Source organism: Necator americanus, chromosome II (assembly GCF_031761385.1).
Source record: "Necator americanus strain Aroian chromosome II, whole genome shotgun sequence".
Taxonomy (NCBI): domain Eukaryota; kingdom Metazoa; phylum Nematoda; class Chromadorea; order Rhabditida; family Ancylostomatidae; genus Necator; species Necator americanus.
The window spans coordinates 3,405,925-3,432,424 of NC_087372.1; the positions used below are offsets into that span (position 1 = coordinate 3,405,925).

The following is a 26,500-nucleotide window of genomic DNA, read 5'->3' on the forward strand; positions in this document are numbered from 1 at the left end:
CTACTTCTTCCCGATTGGGCCAACCGGGGCTACTGGACCAACGGGGCCAACAGCACCCATGGGACCCATGGGACCCATCGGCAATCCATTTGCTATGCAACGACCGAGGTAGCAGTTCATTCCGGGTGGACAGGAAACGCCGTTTTGACAAGCTGCAAAGAGAAAAGTATTTTATTTAAAGTTATCTGTTCAGGCTCCAATTTATCAAAACAAAAAGAGGTGTTTTGTTTTATTTGTTTACTTATACACTTACCAAAAGTGCTTGACATCGCGTTTTGCATGCAGACACCTCCGATACAGTACTGACCAACTGGACAAATCGCACCAGTCAAACACGCTTAACATTCTCATTTTGTTGTGGGTGAAATCAACTATAGGCGCCATCACTTATGTTTACCCGGGCGACCGCGATGTGTGTTCGGCGCGCGCCAGGGTAGAGTGCGCAGAGTGCAAAGAGGAGAGAGAAAGAGAGAAAGAAAGGAAAAAAGAAAACGTTGAAGAGATGAGGTTGCGCTTGTTTGCTATGAAACGAGAATCTCTTTGCGTGTTGTCAGCCATAGATGCTATTGGAGATGCGTCGCGGTCATCCGAATAAACATAAGTCCGAGTGAATAAGCATATTTTTGGCGCAAAAATATGCTTATATAAAATGAAAAATAAAAGTAAAAATAGAAGGAAAATACGAATATGATCAAAACTGGTTGCATTCTGTTTTTGAATTTTGTTGATTTCTTTGTTATTAGGTGAAGTATTAAGAGAAAACTGACTCGATAATAAAAGGATGTAAAATGATCTGCTTAAAATGTGAAATCTTTCTCCTTTTTTCCTTTTTTTTTTCCTTTTTAGAAGAAGATACTCACTAGTTTGTGTTGGAACGGTTTGACTTCCGCTGTATGCCACATTGCTTCGGGTGCAGAATCCGTTCACACATATTTGACCGTTGAAGCATTGCTGCATTAAATTGCATGGTTGTGTGCCTAAACAGATTTTGTACACATTTATAGGAGCCATCAGGGACTACCATGCGTACGGGATTAGGGGAGCACACAAAACTGGGGAGGGTGGTCCTACACAGAAAAGCGTACGAATTACTGCAGAGGCGTCGCGGTCTTTTGGGCTAGGATAAGTGACCATGCATACTCAAAAAGTCCCTAATACTTATAGCTTACCGACTATTATTAATCCCAATGTCTTATTATTAAGCAAATTTTCTGATAATAAGGATATTTAGAAAGTTCAGATAAGTATACAGCAGATAAATATTTTGAAAACTTTACCTAGGAGTAGCTCTGATTTTTTGAGAATATTATTCTTCTCCTTTTAGCCTCACAGATCAGTTCACTAGTTTTTAAAAGAGTGAAAATTGACATACCGCTAACGATTCCCGTCCCTAGAGGGCCGTAGGCTCCAACTCCTATTCCGGCTCCATACAAACCTATAATATAAAATAAAACAAATTAATGAACTAAATAAATTGTTGCAATATAAGAATATGGTCGTTTAAACATTGAGTTCCTTTCTGGATTATGTTTCTCCCTATAAAATCAGCTTGTAAGGGATCGTTCACAGTGATTTCTTTGTAGCACCAGTCTGATCATATCTCTAGCGAAATTCCTGGCAATTTTCATTAGTCTTAAGCCGGTATTAGTTATCTATAATGGTACATGTGTTCATTCGTGCGAATGCGTTCGACTCGGGCAGCATTCCAGGAGCAAAAAACATGCATCAAGCAGAAGGAGCTGCGCTGCGCCGCGGATGCGTCGCGGTCGATTAGTGGCACGCGATTGTTATCGATTATAAGTAATTTGGAGTAACAATGTAATTTCTGTTTTATTTTGTGAAGATTTCTTTCCAAGGATTTTTGTTCATAAATCTTCCATCCGCTTCGTTCTATGAAAGCAGGGTTCTCTGTGAGAAATAAGAGTAGTGCAGAAAATAGTAACTTACTTAGATTTTATTATTATTTTTTATTTATTTCAATTTCTTTCTATTTCAATTTCAATTTTTTATTTCAATTTATTTGTTAGTTTTATCAAGTAATTTTTACTATTTTCGTTAGCAAATTTAGCGCAGGTTCCTTTTTTTTTGTGAAGAAACATACCGACCCCTTAGTCGCAGTTAATCAACCCAGTCTGCCACAAGGCTCAATGATCATATCCGTCGATTTCGTACTATCCTATCTTTCCAGTCAGGATCCAGATCCACATCCGGTTTTGATCTCGATAAATGCACATCGATGTCACTTCGCTACGAAGCTTCGCTTTCGGATTACGTAATTTTTTCCGCTATTAACCACATCGTAACTAGTCAAACTGGCCGCTTGATTCGTATTCGTAGTTGCGCAATACGGTAATTATCTCGCATTACGCCATATATACGTATACATATATGTCAAGAGAAAAAAATGAGAGATCAACGGTTCCATTGGATGAAATTTCCGGATACTTCCAGCTGGCTTGACGCATGAATCCTGGCGTTTTTTAAGCGAAGATTTTGGATGAAAAATTAAATATTTTGTATCCAATGAGTTCTATGTTATTTAAAAGGATAAAGTCGCCGGCTTATCAATCCACTTGGGATCCACCAACGCGTTTTACTGGAATTCGTGATCGTTGAGGTTTTGGAACGCGTGTTGGCCTTTAGAATAACTTGCAAGGGCCAGCCGATGATCAAGTCAGTGTTTTTATTCCCCCAGACAGGTATGGTACCAATTGATCGACCCTGAAGGGGTGAAAGGCTTGGTTGGCGCTGGGGCGGTTTCGAACCATCGACCGTGTGGTTACAGCACACCTCTAATCGACTCATCCAAACCTGCCCCTTATCTTATTTGATAGAGGATTATATGTTCTACAAAATAGTGGGTTTGGCTTTTTTTCATGCTGATATACTTTCTGTCCTTTTCAGGTCACTAAAATTGTCAAGTTGACAAAAAAGAGCATTTCGGACAACTTCTACTTTTTGTGTCTAATTGTTTGGGTGCCTAAACCACTAATTCAGCCGAATAGCCGGCTATTTCAACCTCAAAAACATCGCATCGCAGCGGTGGCTCCGGATTCAGTTCGGTGAGGAGCGCCTGAATCAGTTTATCCACGCGAAAATCCACGACGATAAGCGACGGGGGAATTGTCAGTGATAACGTGGAATGCTCCCACGGTACCTTAGAGCGTCACGTTCACCTGATGGAGACGTAAACTAAACTGAACCCAAGGGCTTATGAGCGGCAACCCCATAGGATCTAGGTCACGGAGTTCCCATGACAACGCCGGATTTTGTGCGTCAACCTATAGTCAGGTCAAAATGACATGAAGCACGGTGCAGTTGCGTAAGCGGTTGCGCTCGAAGCGATGTGGTTGAAATCGAGATGGGACCCTTCGCAAACTGCAGCAATGAACGATAGTAGCAGTGGTCCTCATTCGATCCTAATCGCTTACACAAATGCACCGCGCTTCATGCCGTTTTGACTCTAGTATGTGTATGCATAGACGTTGAACCATGCTGCTTCTTCTTTTCAGGACCAGAAAACAAATATACCGTTTCCACCATTAACTAGGTGGTCGATCTGATCACAATAATTTCAAAAACGATTTCTTAGTGGCCAAACAAGGTTGTGAAGTGAATATGGACAGGATCTAGAGTTTTTCTTGAATACTTTCTTTTTCCTTTCTTTTATTCATCAAGGAAAAAAATATATGATTTCATGTCAACGCAAATCCACGCCGGTTTCACATCATTTCACTTCTGATTGAAGTTTGTTTTAAGCGAACATCTTGAAGAGCATTCAAATTCAAACCATGAGTAAATAAACTGCTTTTTGAGACTAAAACAGCTCAAATTTAAGTTTTGAGTAGTTATCCACTATTAAATTTTCGAGTCTATTTTAACATTTTTGAAACCAGAACTGCTCAATAATTGATCTCAACCAGTCAATTTTTATAGACTTATAGATTTTTATAGATATATTTTTTTTCTCTCCTTCTTTCTTTTTCTTTCATTCTACAGCTCATAAAAATTCAAAAAAAAAGTTGGACCAAACACCACAAAGAGAAAATAATGCAATTGTTTGTTGTTACGTAAATCAAATAGGGTAGCGAGAAATAATTGCTCGATAAAATGTGACCATGAGCCGGGAAAAATAGCGCTGTCGATGCGATGCGATATTGTAGTCAATTATGTACGTAACGCACTATGAACTTATCGATCGATCGATCGATGATCGATGATCGGTGATCCGTGAAAGACCTCAAAAAATTCGAATGAAAACGCTCTGCACACCCCTCTGTGAACCTCTTACCTCTGCTTCCACCGAGGCCGTATAGGGAAGCGGCTGAGGTAAGAGCACCGAGACCGCCGAGACCTCTAAAAAAAACGGATGATTTTCAGGTAAAAACGAAAAAAAGAACAGGAAAAAAAAACTTGAAATTGGAAATAACGAGGAAGACTCTTGAAAAAGAGAAAAATCTCAACTTGCACTCGTCATTCCACCCGTACTTATACAATTCCCATTCCAACAGTATTGTCCGAAAGGACAGGAAATATAGCGACACATGTCCGATTCACCGTAACCGGATAACGCATTGTATAAGGAGCTACCGAGAAATTGTGCAGTGGTTAGGCTAAAAATCGGTTTAAAAATAAATTTAGAAAATAAAAATCGATGAATTTTCGTGGAAAATATAAATAGGAAAATGGTCCATGGACTAGAAAAGAAATTTTCCACTATGACCACATGGCCTGAACGTTAACCTCAGAATCGTCAGATGTCCTATGAACGCTGGCGTTCCTCGCATTTTATTGATTCGAGACCTGAATGAAGTATGATGCAATTAAGAGATGAGGACTGGTTTATTTTCAATCCGGAGAACTTTTCAAGATAATTATACCGTCATGAAACGTCAATGAGTTATGGAGGTTAAGGTAGCATTATTCGGAATGAAGGTTTCGTGAAAAAAAATCGAGAAAAAAGTTCGGAATCGGAGAATCGTACGCACCGCAAAAAACGTCAGAGTGGTTGTAGTGCTCAGAGACTTGAAATAAAATTTAGTGATGGTGGAGAAAATAAAAAAATAGAACAAAACAATATTAGAAACAAAATAAAAAATGCAGAAAATGTAAAATTACAAAACAATAAAATAATAAAACAATAAAAATAGGAAAGAACCCTCCTCTATTTACTACTTATTGACGATTTCTACACAACCGCAGGATTAGATTCGTTTCATTTCATTTTAGGTTTTTTTTTTGTCGTGGCTGCCCTTTATGTCTATCCAAGTAAATAACCAAGTAAATAAACATAAAAACAAAACATACTGTATTTATTTACTGATTTATTATTTATTTATTATTTATTATTCTTCATTTATTTATTCCGTTCGTTCAAGAGGAAATTCCTATCGAAATCGTTCTTTTTTTTCTAGATACATATATTGGATAATTTATTCTCTTTCATTCTCACATTATACCGTAGTCTCACCTAGGTAAAAGGCTGAACAACGACCGGTTTCGGCAAATCCGGATGACCGTTATCGAGGTGGATTTCGCAGTTAACGTTCGTAAACATAGTACACGATTACTTTTAGCGATTTTTATTCAATTAAAAAAATTTTTGCATTTTTCTTGTAGAGTGTTTTTACAGTACGCCTACATTCGCATTGACGCTTTGGAAAAGTCAAACAGTGTTTATTCTTTTTACAAAATTTAATAGTATAAATAAGAAAGTAATATAAAAAGGTGGACTAGAGCTCTGTCGATAAAAACCTATGTGGGTGTTCTGGGAATAAGCATGGGAGATTAAATTGTTGAGTTTTCTCATACAATTTCGAATTTCGTCGAAATTTTTCAAAGAAAAAAAAACGGTTCTGCGTAGAACAAATTCTAAAGTAAAAAATAAATTACAAAATTAATTGTTCCTGTGGAAAGCAGGGAATTGATGAAAAATTCTTAGTTCAAGCTTCTCCCGACTTTAAAAGGGAATGAACGCCTGTAAAAATAACATAGCACCACAATTCAATACATAGTTCTTTGAAGCATGAGGAAATGGAGAACACTTATCGATCGGATGATCTACGAAATAAAACGTGAATGATTGTAATAAGTTCAATTTCGAGGAATGAGTTTAATTTTAATTTTTTTTTGAATTTAGAACTAGGAAACGAAACGCTAGAATAGGTGAACTGTTGTTTTTTTTTTGAATTTTATTTATTTATTCACTCACATCAATGGTGCACCAAAATAAAAGAAAAAAACACTTATCTGTGTCAGAACATTAAAAAAATAAGCAATCTTATTATCAATGGAGAAGTTTCATGATAAAAGAATGGGTTTAAAAATTTTATTGCTTCAATTTTCACTTCAGTTTTCTGCTTTTTACTCGTGACTGGATTTGGTGTGGGAAATTTCTAGATTTCGGAGAAGTAGGTATAAATTAGATCTTCACCAACAATATTTATACCTCTGTATAACAGCAGAGGAAATAAAAATAGTAGAAATAATGTAATATGTGAGTACTGTAACCAGTAAGATTAATTTAAGCGATCAGAACCCCCTGTACATCACGTTAGAAACAAATACATAGATGGCTTGATTACGGTATAACTAAGGGTATTACTACGGTATTATTGGTGATTACAAAGTTGAAAGGAGGTCAAGTACTAAAAATCTCCTTTAGGAAAATAAATAAAATAAATAAAAATAGGAACAGCGTCATATCCACACGACCGAAATAAAATTAACTGGTAAACCGAGAATCACGCACGCTCCACGATTGTTCACCGATTTACTGAACTGGCCGGGCACGCGGTGGGCGGACTGGTTTTATAGGTAGACGTAGAAAAATAGATGGGCAAGTACTTTGGAAAAATGTTGAAGTTCGGCTACGATTTGGTCCTACAGCGAAAGAGATACGGTAGGGAAAGCATGGCGATCTACTACTTTTCTGTTTTTTTTTTCGGGATTAATCTCATACGGAAGTTAGGAGGATACTGTAGAAATATTTCTTACGATTACGGAATCATTTGGCTAAAGTTTTCAGCAATGTGACCTACTCAGATTTGGTTTTTTTTCATAACAGGTCTAGCTGATAATTTCACTTTTTTTTTGTATTAAGGTGAAAAATTAAATGAATTTTCCAAATACGAAGGTAACAAGATCACAAAGTATTTGAGAGAATCAATAATTTTTCTTAGAAAAAAAAAGTACTACGAAGGGGAGTTACCTTATTTTCTAACATATTTGTTGGACTTCTTACTGTAATGCATAATTGAGCGTATTTTTTATTTAAATAATTCACGAAACTCGAAGAAAATGAGCAAAGATTTATTGAGCACACGTGCAAATATCAAAAACAACAGGTTAAGAAAATTAAAAGCAAAAAAAAGAAAAATAGTAACAACGGTGCTTCACTCATTCAGTTCATCGTAAGTTAATTTTATTCGTATTTCTAGCCGCACTAGGCCCATCCCATTGTTGCTGCAAATTTCTGAAGTAAACATCGCAATCATCAGCAGTGATTTTTCGCTCCACTAACGTCGTTATTGGACGTACGCGAACCAATTTGCCTGAAAATCAGGATTCCGTCCATGGTACACATTCCTTATGAGAACCTAAAAATTGCCGCCCACGGACGAAATATTAACGACATATTAATTCTAGGGGATGCTATGATTTATTGCTCTAAGCTAAAGATACATAGAGAAATCGTTAATCGCAGAGAAATAGTCACCGGGACTTATGTTTATGTGAGCGACCGCAACGTGTGCCTTTTGATTGGCCCTCCCTCTCTGTCTCTCTCTACCTGTCCTACACTCTTCGCATCGCTTCAATCGATTCCGCATCGCGTCGGGATGAACATAAGTACTTCATTTATGTAATATTTCCTAGTCATTAAGGTCTTCCTTATCATTTCCCGGCATTTTTGAGTTTTACGTTTATTATTAATTATTAATTATTAATTTACTTACTACCGCTAGATTTCAACGCACATTTCACCTTTATTTATTTTGTATAAATTTACTAATCGTATTTACTTTAATAAGTTTACATATTTACTTCATATCCTACTTTTTATTGAGGCAATTAGTGCGTGCAGAGACTTTTCTAAAATCTCTTTATTACTTGCTCTTTGCTTATTATTACTTTTCATTGATTGTTTGTTGTTTACTCTGTATTTGGACAAACATCTGAAAATTACTAAAAGCAAAGTTAAACAACACTTTTTAAGAGGAACTTGTTATTTTTCCGCCAATCCCTTTCGTTGCGATCTGTTCTAAGAGCGTTTAGGTGCCCCAAATCTTATTGATTAGTAATCGATCCAAAAAGTTGTGCAAAATTGATGCGCTCGAGAACTTTACTGATCCGAAGAAGCGGTTGAGGTTAATGGAAAACTGTTCATTCTTCAGGTCTTCAGGTCTTAATCTTTCCTCAATAGTTAAGGATAAAAGAAATTGGTGACTAGGTAGAATAATGGTTAAGATCAAAGCTGTTCTTGATCTACCCCGTCAATATTTGGCGGGTTCTCGCGGTGTGCTGCGCCGGATTCTCACACCCCGACACCGCTGTGCCGCGCCGCTGGTTTCCTCTTTATATTTTACCTCCTTGTCTTTATTTATAAGTCAAGGAATGAGTAAATTAATTCTGCATCCTATTCTTTTCCTCCTTTCTTTGCTTTTGGTCGAGTTTGAGCTCTCGTCTCATTGGGATGCATTGATTTTCACATGTAAGATCAGCATCTTCACATCTTGAATTGTTGTTGGGAAATCTTTCGTGGACGTTGGGTCCTGTTGTCTTCTTGTTCATGGTTTGGATGATATCGATTTTAGGGCGGTACGGGTAAGAATACGAAAAACGCTCCGCTCCTTGTTTTGTTCGATGGATTAAAGGCATCACCCCATGATTCTGAAGTGGTACGGGTTCCAGGTGGAGTATTCGTATACGGGATCGTAGATTATGAAGACAAGGGTGATCCCGTCCATTTCTTCTTAACTGCCGTGAGAAACGGCCCGGAAGACGCGGCTTCGGGTGTGTTGTTTTGTGTTGCGCTGTTTTCTACAAGGAGTTCGATTGGAGCGCTCCAGCCTTGTGCACGCGCCGCATCTTCCGGTCCGTTTTTTACGGTAATTAGCAAGAAATGGACGGAATCACCTCCATCTCCCATCCCGTATACGAATACTCCACCTAAAATCTGCACCACCTCAGATTCGTGGGGAGATGCCTTTAAAGGTGTACGGATTGAGTATTCGTATATGGTATCGTAGATTATGGAAAGAATTGTCCATTTCTTCCTAATTGCCGTAAAAACGGCCGGGAAGATACGGGTTCGGACGTTTCTTACGGCAAGTAGAAAGAAATGGATGGAATCACCCCCTTATACTCCTCCCGTAGTACCCCAGATTCGTGGGGTGATGCCTTTAAGAGGGGGTGCGTGCATCAGGTGTCTGGCGTTAAACAATCCACTTGGGATGCCCCACCACTGTCGTTCACTTCAATTCACAATCGTTTGGGGTTTACGAACGTGTAACTGACCTATACAATGACTTGCGGTGGCTAGCCGATGTTTTTATCTTCCCAGACAAGTTTGGTACCAATTTATCGACCTCGGAGGGATGAAAGGCTTGGTGAGCACTAAAGCGGATTCGAACCTCAGATCGATCGTGCAGACACAGCGAGACTACTTGCCGACTGCGCCACATCCGCTCACGCATCAGGAGGAACTCGAGTTAATTGAATGCGACCGACAAGACAAGACAAAAGAAGACTAGTTAAGAAAAGTTAAGACAAGTTATGACAGAAAGCTTGACAAGAATGATCTAGAATCTCTAAAATGCAATGAAATGAGTAACCAGAGACAGCTTGAAGCCAACCTTCTACTCGCAGGAAAAGAAATTTATCATATACATATACTCCAAATATACTTCTTATATTCTTCTCCGTAACTTAAAGCGAGACATTTCACGGCGGTACTCGTTGATAGTGGTTGTAGTGACATAACTATTAGGTTCCAATTCTTCTTTGGAATCCGTCATTCCGTCCTTAAAGGCGTCACCTCACGAATCTGATGTGGTACGGGTTTCAGGTGGCTTATGTCTATGCGGGGTCGTAGATTATGGGGAGAAGTGTGATTCCGTCCATTTCTTCCAAATTGCCGTAAAAAACTCGTTGTGGAAAATAGCGCCCGGAACGTTTGAAGCTGTATCTTCCGGGCCGTTTTTTACGGCAATTAGGAGGAAATGGACGGAATCACCCTCCTTCCCATAGCCAATGACCCCGCTTAGGCATAACCCACCTGGAACCCGCACCACCCCAGATTCGTAGCCTTTAACAAAAGCCATAGTTATGGCGAACCTCTAGAGTAGTCCTTCCTCCCATGGATTTTTGGACCGATCATGGTGAAGCTTTTGTATGTAATTTAACAAATGAGCAAACTTTAAAAGGATAATGGATAAAGTCAAAGGGGCGTAATTACAATCCACTTGGGATGTTCGACCTAGCGAACGATACGCCACATGGAACCAAAGAATTTTCAAGAAATTAGATAGATTTCCATAGTTGTGGGAATTCTGCCATGGATTATTAGACAGGGTAAGAGTGAAATCTCCGACTAGGCCTCTGTCAATATGAAAAGCCCTCGTATGTTCGTATGTTTACCTGGGCTGCCGCGTCGCGACATTTCGGCTGCGATGTGTGCACAGCGCTGGCGCTACTTTCTACAACGACTTCGGTTGGGGTGCTGGCGCGACGTAGAAAGTAGCGCCCCGGAACGCTCGAAGCTGCATCTTCCGGGCCGTTTTTTTTTAGGGCAATTATTAACAAATGGACAGAATCACCCTATTCTGCAAATCTACGACCCCGTTTAAGTATAACCCACTTGAAACGAGCAGCACCGCAGATTCGTGGAATGATGCCTTTAATCTTTCGTCGGCGGATTCAATCCCAAAATTTGAAATGTGTCGATTAGTTTGTGTTAACTTGTCTTTACTTGTCTTGTCTTGTAGGTTGTATCCAATTATAGTAGGGTCAAAACGACATGAAGCACGGTGCAATTACGTACGCTGCTGCGCTCGAGGCGGTGCTGTGGATCGTAGCGGTTAGGGGCGCACTGGGACCCTTGCAGGCACCACCCATCGCTGCAGTTTGCGATGGCCCCATCTCGGTTCCACTTGATGACTCCACCTCACCGTTTCGAGCGCGCACGCAAATGCACAATGCTCCGTGTCGTCTTGATCCAACTATAGCCGAGGTACCTCCTGAGCGCTTCCACCCCCATTCAGAGAGTGGTTAATAAAAGAGGTATAGAATGATGTTATTGTTCTATCACTCTTTTGTTAACCAGACTCTGATGTTTTGACATGTTATCCTACCGTAATTTTTCGCGTATCCTTCTCCTTCATGTATTGGATAACTCGCATCATATGCGGTTTGGTTTGCGCTGTTGCAGCACTTAAGTTTGCTCGGATGACCGCGACGCGTATACGGAATCAACTAATTCTATTGTTGTAAATTTAAACTCTAGAAATAAGCACGAATATTTGACAACATCTCAATATGTACATTCCTTAACATTAATGAGCAGACGGAGATGCGTGAATTGCAGTGGACGCGTCGCGGTAAACGAGGTAAACATGATTCGACGCATGCACTTTTGCGTCATACCGTTTTTCTATAGTTTCGGATAGAAGAATCCGCAGTGCATCGTCATTATTGTTTGTAGAAAATATAATTTACTTATTACAGATTGGCTAATCGTAAAAACAAGGCGGTTTTTTGGAGGAAAATGCGGACCCACCAAATACTGGCATTGTTCTGGCGATGTTTTTGTAGGTGTCATCGCTGAGGTAAGCAATTATCGGTATAGAAGTTGCATATCTGAAATCCTATCCATTTGAATGCTTTCTCGTTTCTTCTCTGCAACTATTATGTGTTGTAAAATTACGGATTTATAGAAAAGCTCGCTTTTCTTTAAAAAGAACGTCTTAAAAATTATTCTTCTAACTTTTAATGGTGCTTTTTTTCCCCCTTTCAGCTATTTTTAAACACTCCTGTATGCTAGTGGACTTAACTTGCAGTGCTGGCTTGACAATAGCCTTTCACAAAGGGGAAAAAAGCACCATTAAAAGTTAGAAGGATAATTTTTGACGCGTTTTTTTTAGGAAAGTTGACAAAAATTAGTAATACAGCTATTATTTATTAAGTATTATTTATTAAGTATTAGTAGTAGCGAAGATCACTGAGGTTTATGAGCACAATGCATTTTTTCTTGCCATTTCACGGATACTGAAATGTAGCACTGTTGCTAGAACTATTCCGTACGTTCCCTGGAGAAAAACCTATCTTCAAAAAGATTTGTTATTTTATTGTTTATTTTGTTAATTTTGTTTATTTTGTTATCCATTCAAAGCTGCGTATTTTATGCGTTCTCAATTCCGTTAAGCCTTTTAATTGCTACCGAAATGGTTTTCTTTTCTTTTCTTTTTTTTATTGTGGAAGGATCGGATATTAAATTAAAGTTTTCCAAACTCACACTGCAAGAGTGATGTTGAAAAAAGCATCGTAGTAGTGTGCAACGATATCGCTGTAGAAGTGAAGCCATTTGATTCGAACACCAGTGTAGAGAATTAGGCCGAGAATGTTCAGCAAACCACACATGATGATTATGTTTCGCAGCAACTAAATATAGTGAGCAATCAGGTTTCACATAGTCAATGTGGCGTATGTTCATCTGGACAACCACGACGCGTTTGCAGCGACGCAACTACTGCGGCGATGCGCAGTTGATTAATGGTCAAGCTGTGGGTAGGGGAGGGATGGGAGTGTGTGCATGTGGATAAGCATGTGTGCATTCATGTATGTGAAGCGTGGAAACTGTTCGCATTTGCTGCGGATACGTTGCGGTCGTTCCTGCAAACATGAGTCCCAGGACCTGGAAGACCTAAAATTAGACATGACACTGTGACAGCATAATCATTGAGTTCCTCATGCGTTCATTGTTCGTTGGAAGCTACAGCAACTCTTAATTTCCCTTCAGAGTTACATTTCCTGGAAATTCACTGTCTTTTTTCTGACAACAAATCAAATCCTCTGGAGGCGTTCGTGGCGCATCAACCTACTACAATGATAGCGCATCTTCGCATAGCTCAGGTAATTTCTTGCTAATTTCCTATTGTTTTAATACTTACATGCGCCTATTTGCAGTGACAAAATAGTGAGTGCTTAGATTTTTCTTCGTCACGCTTTTTTTTGCCTGACGCATTCAGGGCTTGTGATAACAACATAAAATAAAAAGCAATAGGCAAACTTACTTTCATCGACCGCAAATTTTCGTTCAGTTGAAAACGGATACTTAACGTATAGTGCATTGTTAACGTGCCGCAACTAATCTTGTGGTCTTCGCTTAGTCGTCGATAGCGACGTTGATTCTTGTAGAGTAGAAGTAAGAATAACTGAAAAATTGAGATTTTATAGCATTGTGATCGTAGCCAGTGTATTTTTTTCCTATGAGTATAAAAGCTGCACATAGCACGTATGGACTTATTTTTGCTCGGACAACCGCAACGCCTCGCTATTCCCCCACTGGTCGCAGGAACGCGCTTCGCGGTTGTCCAGGTGAACATAAGAACTCCGTCTGCTATAACTTCAACGAGGAATGCGTTAAAAGAGAAATGCTTACGGATGTTGCAATAACACTTGACGGGACGATGATACCAATGGCAATAACCGATGGGATTATTTCTGTAATAAAAAAGGAACCAGTGTGCTGTAACAGAGTCACCGAGGGCAAATTAAATTAATGTTAAATTTAAGTTTTTTAAAATTAAATCGGGTAAATTCGATAGGCCTGATTCTATCTCTAATCTCGAACTCTAAAGTACACCAAAGAACATACCATAAACCGCAGTAGGTACTAGTAGAGCCGATATTGTTACAGTAAAAACGCTTAACGTTATTCCGATATATCGTCTAGGTTTGCGTTCATAGTCAGCAACAAGAACGGTGGCAAAACACCTTTCGATAAAAATGTTGGTGATTCTAAAATACTTTTGAGGGAAGTCACTCGAAATCAATTTCAAAAGCTCAATGGCAAGAAGCTTACCCGTTACAAACTACCCCCATATAGTACGATCGACAAAATGTGCACCAAAGAACCACGGGATCAGATTCAAAAGTGCCTGAAAAGGAAACTTTTTAGGGAGAAAATAGTCGGCATCATTTGTTGACAAAGAATCTTGTGCTGCATATTGCTGTCAGTAGTCAGTGAGAAAATTAACCTCTATCAGAGTTATTTTCTTTCGTGTTTGCATTCTAGGAGTTCTCATATGGACCCTAGGAATTTTTGTGCTTGAAATTGCGACACTTCTCTGTTTCGCCTTTTTTTCCTGTGTTTAAGAGGATGAGTGAGTTGCTGCGTTGCGGTTGCCTAAGCAAACACAGCTGCCTGCAACTATGGACTCTGATCCCAGTGCGATTTTTGTCCTGTGGCAACTTCTTCCTAGAATGGATTTACGCTTTTGTTATCATTTGAAGTTAACGGTGAAGTTTACTAATCTCATCAGAGAGATCGTAGATTTATGTCATGCGAAAATTTTTTTGAAAGGATGACGATGAGCTTTTGCGTACGATATTTTGCAAAAATACGCTATGTGTTGATTCTAAAGTAGAGAACTGTGCACTATTGGTGGTAATCTCGGAAAACGTGAAGAAATCTCTAATCTTTCAGTCTTTCAAACGACAGGGTTTCTTCTTTTTTTTCGGAAAAAATCACCTACTATGGCATAAATTAGTTATAATTATGGCATTATTGCTAAATTGATAGTCTTTTTCTGCACAAATATCTCAACTTGCTCAATAAAACAAATTTGCACCCACCCTGAACAGGAATTAGCTTTAGTTGAAAAGAAATCAAACCAGCACGCGAGAAAAGAGACATATAATATTGTGATAGTACTACAATAATTAACAGTCGAAGATTCCAATGAAACGGTGCTTGAACGGCTACATATAAGGCAGCAGCGAATAGAAATATGCTCATAAAGAGCAAAATTGATTCAAGTAAGGATAAACTGCATAAGATACAATAATTAACAGTGTCGATTCCGGTCCAATTTCTTAAGAGCAGAATCATTCCTTAGTGCTTTTTAATACCGTTGATCTAGACTATAAGTGAACGTTGTGGATTTACCTGAAAGTGATTGTTGTAGAGCAGCGTGAGGAAATAATGTGTTTATTTATTCATTTATTTATTGTATTGCGCTCAATGGCGCACCAGGAAGGACATGGCAAGGACAAATTCAGGACAAATACAGTAAATGCATAGTGAAAAGACGGGAAAAACAGTACAAATGACCAAGGATCAGTTCCGATTTTTTTTCTGCGATCAGTTATGATTCCGTTCTAGGTGATTTAGTACTCGAACAGGCATTTCAAGCAGACAGCTCTTGCCAAACAGCGAAAAGGCGTGCGCTGCGGCTGAGGCGTCGCGTCCATCCGGTTGAACACGTACGGAGTCGACTATAGCAGGCTGATCAACGGACCTCTAGCCTCTTTTTCGAACACAGCCATGGCTGAACGGACAAAAAAAATGCACGCCACGGAAAAAAGACTTCCTGGACATTTTCCTTTGTCAAATTTTTTTTTCTTTTTTCTTCGTAAATGTATAGTCATGAAAAGAAAATTTGTGCTGAATTTCTGATCTCGTTAGTTAGTTATTCCAGACTACATTGGTATAAATGAACGACGAAGTGCGTACAACATTGGAACAGAAATCACTGAACTTCAGTGAGTTCTGCTAGTTAATTCTGATTACTTTGCAGGTGGAACGAGGCCAGGTGAATAGTAGTCTCATTAATATTTTGCGCTGAATCTACGCAACTTTGTATCACTCTCCATAACGAAGCATTACCTAGCCGAAAATTGTCATTCAAGCATGGGAAAAAGCATTCAGATTGGACAAATTGTAGAGAAACCGACGATCTGAAGGTAAGGTCTCCTTCTCAGAGATACTGCACGGTATTCAATTATTTGAGAAATTTTACGTTGATATCCCTGCATTCGATCTAATTTACGAAAAAAATCGAATTTTAATTAGCTAATCTAATAAAGGATAATATATCTATGTAGATTATACATAACAAACAACTATAATATATGGGTGGGTGTAGCGCAGGTGATGTAGCCGATGGTTCGAAACCGCTCTTGTGCAAACCAAGGCTTTTATCCCTCCGAGGGCAAACAAATCAATACCAGACTCGTCTGGGAGGTTAGAAACATTGACTTGATACATCGGCTAACCTTCGAAAACCACTCTGTAAGATAGTTATACTTTCGTAAACCTCAAGTGCTTCTGAATTAAAAGCATCATCCCACGAATCTGAGGTGGTACGGGTTTCGAGTGGAGTATTCGTATACGGAATCGTAGATTATGGAGAGGGGGGTGATTCCGTCCATTTCTTCCTAATTGGCGTAAAAAACGGCCCGGAAGATGCGGCGTGTGCACACGGCTGGCGCGCTCCAATCGAACTCGTTGTGGAAAATAGCGCGCTAGAACGTTCGAAGCCGTATCTTCTGGGTCGTTTTTTGGCAATTAGGAAAAAATGGACGGAGCCCCCCCCCCTCCCTTTCCCCCCCCCCCCTTAAAAAAAACCCCCCCCAAAACCCCCCCCCCCCCAAATTTTGGGGGAAAAAAATTAAATAAAAAAAAAAAAAAAAAGGAAGAAAAAAAAAAAAAAAAACCCCCCCCCCCCCCCCCCCCCCCCCAAAAAAAAAAAATTGCGCAGTGGAGCGTGCGGTTGGTTTTTTTAAGATTCTGCTACCGACAATCTCGTGCGCACCTGCACGCACGAACTTAATTTTGTTATATTAAGCACAAGTAAATAATGGAAATGTTTAGAACCGCATTGAATCGATACTTTTTTCCAAACTACTTTACCTTTTATTCACGATCGTGAACCTATAAAACGATTCTAGTTTAGCCAGTCTAAGAAAAATTCCCATTTCGATTTAGGATCCACTCTTTAGGGAATTAGGAAGAACGAACCGTTGTTGGCCCCAGCAAGTCTCAAGCGGCCAATGATACGATCCTACAGGACGATGTCTGAGTTGAAATAAACGTGGTGGCGCATCCCAAGCGGAATGATAGGGCAGAGACCATATACTTTTTATACTTTTTTTTTTTTTTTAGGCTCTCCCCCCTTTTTTTTTTTTTTTTTATAGATACAATACATGTATAAATTATTAATGAATCGAGCTTGAAAAAAATGAAAACAAGAGAATAGCAATGCACAGTGAAGGAGAATGGGAAATGCTTTCGCTTCTAGCGTCGCAGTCGGCGACGCAAACATAAGTGTCAGTGAGATCTTTGATTTTCGTTTCGTCGATTTTTGATCTTTCACCTAGCTATGGATTTCTCTGGAAACACGTGACAGGCATCATTTTCTGCTAATGCTATGACATTTCCGTTGCGAGGATTCGGATATTGTATCTTTTGTGTGCGACAACGTCGATAATCCGCCGAGATATCCATTCGGAGAAAGCATTCCTCCTCGAATAGATTAGCATTAAGCCTAAAACGATGAGAAGCGGTACTCTATTCAAGACCGCATCGACGTTGATGAATTGGCTTTGACCAGAACCTGTCATCTGTCCGACATTGTGAAGAAATGTTTCTGTTTTTCATCTGTCTGTGTGTTCTACACCCGTCACATCATACGACATTAACACCATGTATCGAATCGACGTCATATACTGCACAAGGTGAAAGGATGATGTTATATGAGGACTCGCCAGTATTTCAAAGGAATATTTTCGTTTTTTATTAACTATATTCATTATTTTGCGTTTTATTAGTTTTTTTATTGATATTATTTTGTATTTTATTAATATTTACTATTTCATCAATGATTAGAAATGTGGAGCTTCCCTGGAGGGCCTATTTTGCCAGGATGAATACCGCGTGCGCGATCAATTGGAGCAGGCTTGGGGGGAGGGCGAGTTGCTGCAGATGCGTCACGGTTGTCTGTGTGGACATAAGGGCCAATTAATGTATTTGTTCGATGTATGTATGGAGTGTAACCCTAATGTTGCACTATTTTATGCCCTTCATAAATATCCAGTTTTCTAACGATTGTATTGACTTTTTATTTGGATGATTTTTAGATCTTTTTTTTTTAATTTAGATGTTTTATAGCTTATAACTCGTCCGAAACGCCTATTGAAGTCGATTGTGCTGAAGGAAGTGAAATTGGTGCCGTAGAAATTCAGGCAATGGGAAAGAAATGGCAAAAAGACGGTCAAGACTCATTTCGAACGAGCAACATGATTTTTGTCGAGAACAATAGAAGCCTAAGGTAAGAATTTCCCTACTTATTGATCCGCTAAACGTTAGCGCAAATGACCATGAGGAGTTTAGGTTCACAACGTTAGCCATGGAAGACAGCGGGGTTTACACTTGTTGTGCGAAACGTTCAGAGAATAATTATAAATGTTTTGATCACTCTTTAAATGTTATACCGGCAATCGATGACGCTACGGATCTTCTTCTGCACAACGATAACAGTACAGGAAGTGGTTAGAATAATTAATTAGAATACAGTAATAATTAATTAGAATACAGTTGATTAGAATACAGTAATCTGGCAATTAATTTCTATTGGTTCTACTTCTTTCAGAAAATAGGACGGAAACCATCTGGAGCGTTACTCTAGCAGATGATCATCTATTAAACGCTCAAGAAGGAGACACTTATTTCGTAAAATTGGTCGACGGGAACACGTCGGACGTTCGTTGTCTTTCGGATACGCACGTGAACTCAATTCTTACGGTATGTTTTCTTTGCAAGAGTCTTTTTTGTATTTTGTGTGTTTTTGTGTATTCTATTCTCACCACCATTCTTGCGATATTCTCCTCTTTTTGTTCCTAAAGTAACGATAACCGAACACTGTTTGTCCGTTATTGTACCAGCAAAGAATGAAGAATTGACACAAGGTATGTTAGGAGCGAACATACAGTTCCATACATAGTTCCATACAAAATTTAAGGACGAAAATAGCTTTCGTACATTGCTTCCACGTAACATAGCTGCACTGCAGTAACTGCTACAGTAATAGTCCTTTCTCTGTGTGGTCCAAGCTTCATCGAGCATGTTACTGACACATGCGAAGGTCACGTCCGTTCTTGAGTTTTGCACACCATGCAGTTACGCAGAGAATAAATATTATTGGGAGACTATCTTATGCTCTATGAGAGTAAATTCAAAATGAATCACACCCAAAAACGTCGAGTAGCTCAAAAAGACCACAGAAACACCAAAGAGGTATACTGTAGTTCTACGGTCTTCGTGCTCGAACCGCCCTATGAAATATTGTCTTTACTCGGTTGATTGCAACGCGATTGCCTCTGCTCAGCGCGCACTTCAGCCTTACCCTCCGTTGCACACCAATCGAAAATGGTCGGCGGTTGTAAATACAAACAAAATCACCGGAGTCTATATTCTCGGACATGTGGGCTTCATAAAACTGACAGTTTCCTAGCTGTCTTAGCGAAATCCTCGAGATTATTTATATAATATGGGCGGCTGTAGCGCCGTCGGTAAGAGGTTCGGAGAGGATATGATCGCATGATCATTTTAAGGTTGGAAATGCTAGAAGTGCCGACAAAATCCTTCATCCTTAAGGGGTCGATAAATTGGTACCACACTTCTGGGAGCATAAAAACACTGACTTCATACATTGGCTAGCCCCCAAAAACCTTGCAAAGTCCCACGTTTTTAAATCTCAAACGATTCTGAATTGAAGTAAACGCGGTAGCGTATCTCACCCTATCTCACCGCATTGATTGACGTCAGACACTTTATCCTTAATCCACCTTTTTTCATGTGATTTGTTTTCTTGGCCGGTTGAAACATCTGACAAAATACATTCATTTCTAATGGTTCCGTATGCTGTTAAAAAGATCAATCAAAGAGACTACTATCAGCGTCAAATCAATCCTACCTGTCCGACGTTTTTCCTAATTAATTGTCTTTGATGTATTTCTTGCAGACTGTAAATAATCCCCACGAATACGGTCATGTTCTGATTCGCAATTTTAACTGCAGTATTCACTGTGGTGGCTACGCATGTAACATCTCTTACACTCATGATGATAACGTAAGCGAAGAAACAGAGGTGAAAGTTCTCGAAATTCCTCGCTAACATCACATCTTGTGTACCTAAAATTATTTTCAGATTCTGTTCACTGTTGTGACGTCATCACGACCAAATATCTATCAAAATGTGCTTGATTACAATGCGGTTGCTGAACTTCTTACACGAACAACCTCTTCAAAATTTTTGGTCGACGTTATTTTTATAATTTTCTTGTGTTTCATGTCGTAAACCGGCGTTGTCCTCCATTTCTTTATCGCGTGAAGCCAATTTGTATCTATCGCTCTTTTTGTTTTTTTTTTGTTCTACAATGCTTTCTTGCTGATTTTTTTTTTGCAGCAGATTTCTGAATTCGTCCAGTTTTAGGAAATAGCATAACATAGCAAACATAGAGTTTGATAGAAAAAAATGACTAGCAGCACCTGAACTTCGCAATGTTCCGTTTATTCATGAGTGTGATCGCTTTTATAGAATAAAGGATTATTTTGCTAGAATGGGGGCGGGTGTAGCGCAGTCGGCAAGTAGTCGCACTGTGTCTGCACATTTCGATCGAAGGTTCGAATCCGCCCCAGGGCTCACCAAGCCTTTCATCCCTCCGAGGTCGATAAATTGGTACCAGACTTGTCTGGGAAGATAAAAACACTGACGCGACACATCGGCTAGCCCCCGCAAGCCATTGTATGGGCCAGTTACACGTTCGTAAACCTCAAACGATTCTGAATTGAAGTGAACGCGGGGGCGCATCCCAAGCGGATTAATCACTGACTCTTTATCCACTTTTATTTTATCCTTTTCTAGAATGAATCTATGCATACAATGCACATTGTAAGAAGTCAAATTCTCAAAGTCATTTCTAAGTAAAAGGTGGAGTTTTTCTTGATTAATTAATCTCCAAATTGCTTTCTCAACTCGTTACGCGTTTTAAATATTATTCTTTTCAAACGTTCACGATGAAGAGTTAATTACAGACAAAAATGAAAGTTTTAACCATTTTTGCTTCTTTTATATGAGGACTCAAAGAAATTCGTCTTCTGAAAGGTAGAAAAGGGGTTTCCATAGCGATCCAAGTGACATTCAATAGTAAACCTGCAGTAATAGATTGTTTTGAGTAATTAAAGTCACCAAAAAACGCTTATGAGAAAGTCAGGTTGCACTTATGTACTTCAATGGTTCCTTTACTTCACATACTGCTTTCCTAACTTTGCTCCAACCATAATTGTTTAATTTTGAATTTATGTTTTCAATACGAAATGTGTTTTGAATAAGCGGCTCTGGAAATCCTTTTTCCACGATTACTCAGTAACAAAAAATTTATTCCTGAAAAGATTTTTGAAGAAAAAAACTACGCCGAATTCGGAGCTGTGCCTTTCTCTGAGAGAGATGGAGAGAGAGAATGGCGTTTTTTAAGGGATATTTCAAAATTTTTTGAGGGGTAATTCAAAAATGAGGCAGAAAAGAAACCTGGAACCATAAGAAAATCTGTCTCTGTTTGAGTGGACTTCACCCAGAGTATTTCCACAGAGTATTTCCTAACTTCAAAATTGTCTCTATTACAAATAAAACAAAAAAAAAAATCCGCGAACTCATGGTCATTTCCCTTGAAAGGATGTGTCTTTGAAGCACATTAGTGGAGCTGATGCATAATGAGGATTAACGAGCGCTATATACCTCTGATCTTCTCCCTTGTTTCAATAAACCTAGCCGCTTTATGAATAATTAGGCCAATTTTCATGTAGTTGTTATTAGAATATAACAGCTCTTCATATAATAGCTAAAATCGTAACAGAAAGTGGAACCGGGTGTTGAGATCGGTAAAGTTTCTTTCGGACTATTTTCAGATGTAGAACACGAGTATAACAACATAGGAAAAGTCAAAATATTCAGGAAAATCCCAAAATCTCCACTTTTCTTTTCTTTTCAAACTTTGCATGTAGTTTTCGAGGAATAAATACACAGGTTGGCCACGAGAAGCAGTTCAAATCGATTTCAATCTTTTCTCTTCTCGAAGACTGCCCATCTATTTTATATGTCGTATCGAAATTTTGGTGAATGGATACCATATTCGTCCCCAGAATGTGAAATATCCACAAATGTAGCCTCGGATAGATAAAAATTTAAAGAAATTGAACAATAGGCAAGTGGCCCTTTCGCGCCTTCACCTTCTCACCTTCGCTGTGTCTGCTGCGCAGTCGATGGTTCGAAACCGCTTTCGGGCAACCAAGTCTTTTATCCCTCAAATAAATACAAAGAAAATAGAATCGATCAATTGTCTGGAAGGATAAAGATACTGACCAGCGGCTAGCTCCAGCGAGTCACTGTATAAATCGTAAACATGCTCAAAAAAGAGCAACTATTCTGGGTCGGAGTCAAACTCGTTGATGGGTCCCAAAGCGAACTGATGAACGCGAAACAATTTCTCTTTTATGGTTTATTTCTTATAGGGAATTAAATGCTCGGGGGAATTTTGTCTGAGATGATGTGTGTGGATGCTCGGCGTTCGCTTTCGATGCTAATTTATCACATCACGATCGCAATAGAAACGCAACTAATTTGTCATTTGCATTTAGCGCATGCCCGCGCGAGCGCGCAATCAACCCGAGTGACCGCTCTCTGCGTTCTCTGCTCGTTCGCCAACCGCGTACGTTCCCTCGCCGTTCTCGTTTGTCTCTCCGCGTGGATCGCCGTTGAATTGAACTCGGTTCATTCGGTTACCGGCGGCTAAGCGCGAACCCTCGCGCAACATCCCGGCCGTGAGTTCTAGGTTTTGAAGTCGTGTTCAGCGGCTGCTAGCGGCGCTTCTCCTTATCCCTCTAGTATCGTGTACCTCTAGACCCCAAAGATCCTAAAGGGGCATAGTCACGTGATCATCGACTTTCTGATTTCTCCTCACTATCATTTGCTTATTATCGTCCAGTTGTATTAGGTTGTACTCGATCTGAGGTAAAGTGTAATTAGTGGAGGGGGTAGAGGAGTTCTATCCTTATTTTTTTTCGTTATTATTTTTTCTGTTCGTTTTTTTTTCTTTCTTGTGAAAGTTCTCTCGCCCTTTTTTCTCTTATTAACCTAAGAATACCATAGATCCTCTTGACAATATTTGGGTTATAGAGCCCCATCTGACTCAATTATTCACTTCCGGAAATAAGATCACGGTTAAAGGCATCACCCCACAACTAGGCGCATTAGTATCGTACGATGGGAGACTTAAAGGTGTCCATTTCTTCCAACTGCCGTAAAAAGGCCCATGATGCTTCGTTTGCGCACTATTTTCTAAGTTCGACTGAGCGCGCCACCTTTGCGGTGCTTTGCCGTTTTTAGATTAGGAACTGCACGATCACCCCTTTATCCCCTCGAACTGTACTTGTACTGAATCGTACTCTAGCCTCTATCAATTCTTTGGAACATTAGTAATCGACGTCGGTATGTGCCTCGGGGGTAGGGCGAAGTGGCCGGAGTTACGGTTTTCCTGAAAACAGATTATTGCGAAATAGTGGTAGCGAAGCTTCAACTATGTTTTTTTGGTATTTTTATTTAGTTTAGTATGTAGTAATTATTTGGTTTCAGTTTTCAAGAAAACCGTAACTCTGACCTCCCTCGTCCCTCCTCCGGGGTACACAGCGACCAATCGACTGAACCGGTGTGTCGATCCGTTCAAGAACGGCACAAAAACCTATGTCTCTATCATCCAGTAAATAATCTCTATCATTGATTGAAGCGAAACATTACTCTGTTGTTTCAAGCAGACATGTATCTTTATGTTTATTTATTATGTGTTTATTTGGTAATATAACAAACATAGTATAATAATATTGGGCGGGTGTGGCGCAGTCGGTTAGAGGTCCGTTGTAGCCACACAGTCGAGGGTTCGAATCCCCTTTAGTGCTCAACAAGCCTTTCATCCCTTTGGGGTCGATAAATTGGTACCAGACTTGTCGAGGAGAATGCTTTGATCATCTGCTGGCCCCCGCAAGTCATTGTATAGGCCAACACGCATTCCAAAACCTCAACGATTACGAATTCCAGTAAAACGCGTTGGCGCATCCCGAGTGGATTGATACGCCAGTGACTTTATCCTTTATCCTTTTAAATAATATTTGATAATTAAAAAGCGAAAATCCAAAAAAGGGGAAAGTATCATCTAAGAATAGCAGGGGAAGTTCGAAAAATGGTTCCGCTAGACACAAGATATCCTCTTTAAGCGTATTAGTCGCACTGTAGCTTTTCGCAGTACCGGAGATCGTATTCGTATTTGCGTTCATACCATGATGAAGCTGAATAAACCACAATAAAATAGATAATCTAGTAATTTCCCCAAGAAGTCACCAATTCAACTCGCTCCGTCACAATATATTTGTTTATGCTCTATATTTCTTCCATATACCAGAAATAGTAGGGGAAAATTGAAAATTCATGCAAAGCTCCCACAGATTTTCCCAAGCTGGGTCTCAGAAATCTCAGAGGAGTCACTTAACCACGGAATCCGCATCTACAGTTCATATCCTTCATATCGGAGAAGGCTCAGCCCTAGCCGTTTGGAGCAGTTTTGGATTTTTTTTCTCGAAAACCGTCCACTAATTAAATTTATGTGCCGAACTGATGCTATACTCGAATCTAAGAGTGTGAAACATCGCCAGAAATGATCCCGATTGGGTTGGAGATTAAGTAAAATGAAAATTAATAGGATGGAGCTATGTTTTCAGCACAACCTCTTCTTTCTCTTTCTCTCCCCTTTGTTTCTACTGTAGTCGAATTAAAACGACGATTGCAAGGGAATCGGATTGCGGGGATGAATTGGTGGGACCCGCTGGAAAAATCGAACTGGGACCTTCAACCACCTTTACTAGACTTGTCCGAGAGGATAAAGGCGCTGACTTGATAAATCCGACTGACTTCTGGATGTCAATTGTACGCCTTCAAAAAAAAAACAACAAACAAACAATAACGTTGACAATAAACAACAAATAGTACTACAAAAAACAATCTACTCTGAAACAAAAATCGAACTCATTGGAGGGTTAGGGTGGTTGATGACGGAGGCACGTGATGAACGGAATATAAACGTAAATGTTAAACACAACTTTTTCAAAGAGAAAACGACACGGTTCGCATCCATAACTAATTGTTTTCGACTCCTAAGTGGTCAATTTGTTTTTATTTGATCGTTTCACCTTTTCGGCACCGGATGGAAATTCTTTGTTATTCAGGAAAAATGTAACATTGAATAAATGAAGCACGGAAGAAAGTAAAAACTTCCTGACCTCGAATCCAGCCACTCCACTCTCTCGTCTCTTTCCCGGGGTTCTCGAAATTTCTTTCAATATCGTGTTATCGTGACGGGACCAATACATCACTTCAGTGTTGTCTCCATGGTCCCCTGTGATTTCAGTGAGAGGAGTGAACGGCCGGCGATTGTTCATCGATGCGAGATTAATGTCATTCGTAATCGAAACCATGGGGGTACACACACATCCGAATTGTCAGTCGGGCTTAAATTCAATGGCTTTGTCTTTCTTTCGCTGTTCTGGAGAGGACCAATTGGTCCTGATACGATTGTCCTGTCTTGTCGCGCTGGATTATGACAATCCGATGGTTTTTTTTTGCCAGATTTGCCCTTTTTGAGTAGATTATATCCATCATATTTTATAAGCGTACTTATTTTCTAATTATCCTAACATATTCCCTTAAAGCTCTAAACTCGTCCATGATTATTCTATCAGGTCGTTTTTCGTTCTTTTTCTCGGCGGAAGAGCTGGTCCTGATACGATCCTGTCGTGTCTTACAACGCAATGATTTGCTTTCTTTCCGCCTGAGACGTTTTTCTTTGGCAGATTGTATCCGTATTATTTTATGAGAGCTAAATACTACGTACATACAATACTGCTATACTAAGTACTATACATACGTCTACTTACATACTTCCTCAGAAATTTTAACTCCTTCGTAATTGTCTTGTTAGTTTATTGTTCGTTATTGTACCTCTTATGTGTCGATTTTTTCAGTGTTTTTTCAAAATTTTGATCGAAAATCATAGCAATAAGAGATGTGTTTATGTTTGCTTAGATGGCCGCGTTGCGGGCTCGATTGGAGCGTGGCAGAGGACTAAGGGGAATATGTTTGTCGCATCATTCTTTCCAAATCTTAAGCTTTATTAGGACTTTCAAGGTGGAGACGTTTCTAACATCACCGCCACTGTTCACTTTTTCCGCTTTAGTCCAAAATTTTCCAGATATGTTGCTGTTTTTGGATCTATAAATGAAATTTTTCGAAGAAAACAAAAAACAGCCACAAATCCATAGTTTTTCTTGGTTTTATTTTTAGTGTTGGAAATATCATTTCTTCCACATTATCTGCATATTTGTAGACCCTAGCGATCGTTC

At 39.5% G+C, this 26,500-nt stretch overlaps 3 protein-coding genes across 6 annotated transcripts in view; 2 read left to right on the plus strand and 1 right to left on the minus strand.

The window, feature by feature from the left end:
• Nucleotides 1–15,546, minus strand: RB195_016763 (uncharacterized protein; the record flags this gene model as incomplete). 2 transcript variants are annotated; one of them, XM_064183450.1, is made up of 12 exons in its annotated part: nt 1–152; nt 254–337; nt 861–977; nt 1,373–1,435; nt 4,465–4,613; nt 4,744–4,803; nt 12,512–12,657; nt 13,290–13,430; nt 13,658–13,719; nt 13,874–14,016; nt 14,081–14,156; nt 15,519–15,546. In XM_064183450.1, the coding sequence occupies 12 exons, from the start codon at nt 15,544–15,546 to the stop codon at nt 1–3; spliced, it is 1,221 nt and encodes a 406-aa protein (XP_064039331.1). The 2 variants fall into 2 exon arrangements, with proteins under 2 accessions (XP_064039331.1, XP_064039332.1); XM_064183451.1 differs by lacking the exons at nt 12,512–12,657; nt 13,290–13,430; nt 13,658–13,719; ... (1 more) ...; nt 14,081–14,156; nt 15,519–15,546 and adding an exon at nt 4,292–4,356 and having other exon boundaries at nt 4,545–4,613; nt 4,744–4,787.
• Nucleotides 11,570–13,105, plus strand: RB195_016764 (uncharacterized protein; the record flags this gene model as incomplete). The annotated part of the gene is made up of 3 exons (XM_064183452.1): nt 11,570–11,606; nt 11,725–11,825; nt 13,016–13,105. The coding sequence occupies 3 exons, from the start codon at nt 11,570–11,572 to the stop codon at nt 13,103–13,105; spliced, it is 228 nt and encodes a 75-aa protein (XP_064039333.1).
• The window catches only part of RB195_016765 (uncharacterized protein), a gene marked incomplete at both ends in the record, with an annotated part of 27,593 nt that continues 13,794 nt past the window's right edge, over nt 12,702–26,500 (plus strand). The window contains 9 exons of one of the 3 annotated variants that reach the window (XM_064183455.1): nt 12,702–12,783; nt 13,016–13,128; nt 15,699–15,707; nt 15,945–15,963; nt 18,170–18,329; nt 18,392–18,549; nt 18,651–18,802; nt 20,022–20,147; nt 20,208–20,273. In XM_064183455.1, the coding sequence (XP_064039334.1) occupies nt 12,702–12,783; nt 13,016–13,128; nt 15,699–15,707; nt 15,945–15,963; nt 18,170–18,329; nt 18,392–18,549; nt 18,651–18,802; nt 20,022–20,147; nt 20,208–20,273 (885 nt within the window). The other 2 variants (XM_064183456.1, XM_064183453.1) reach the window with 2 other exon arrangements.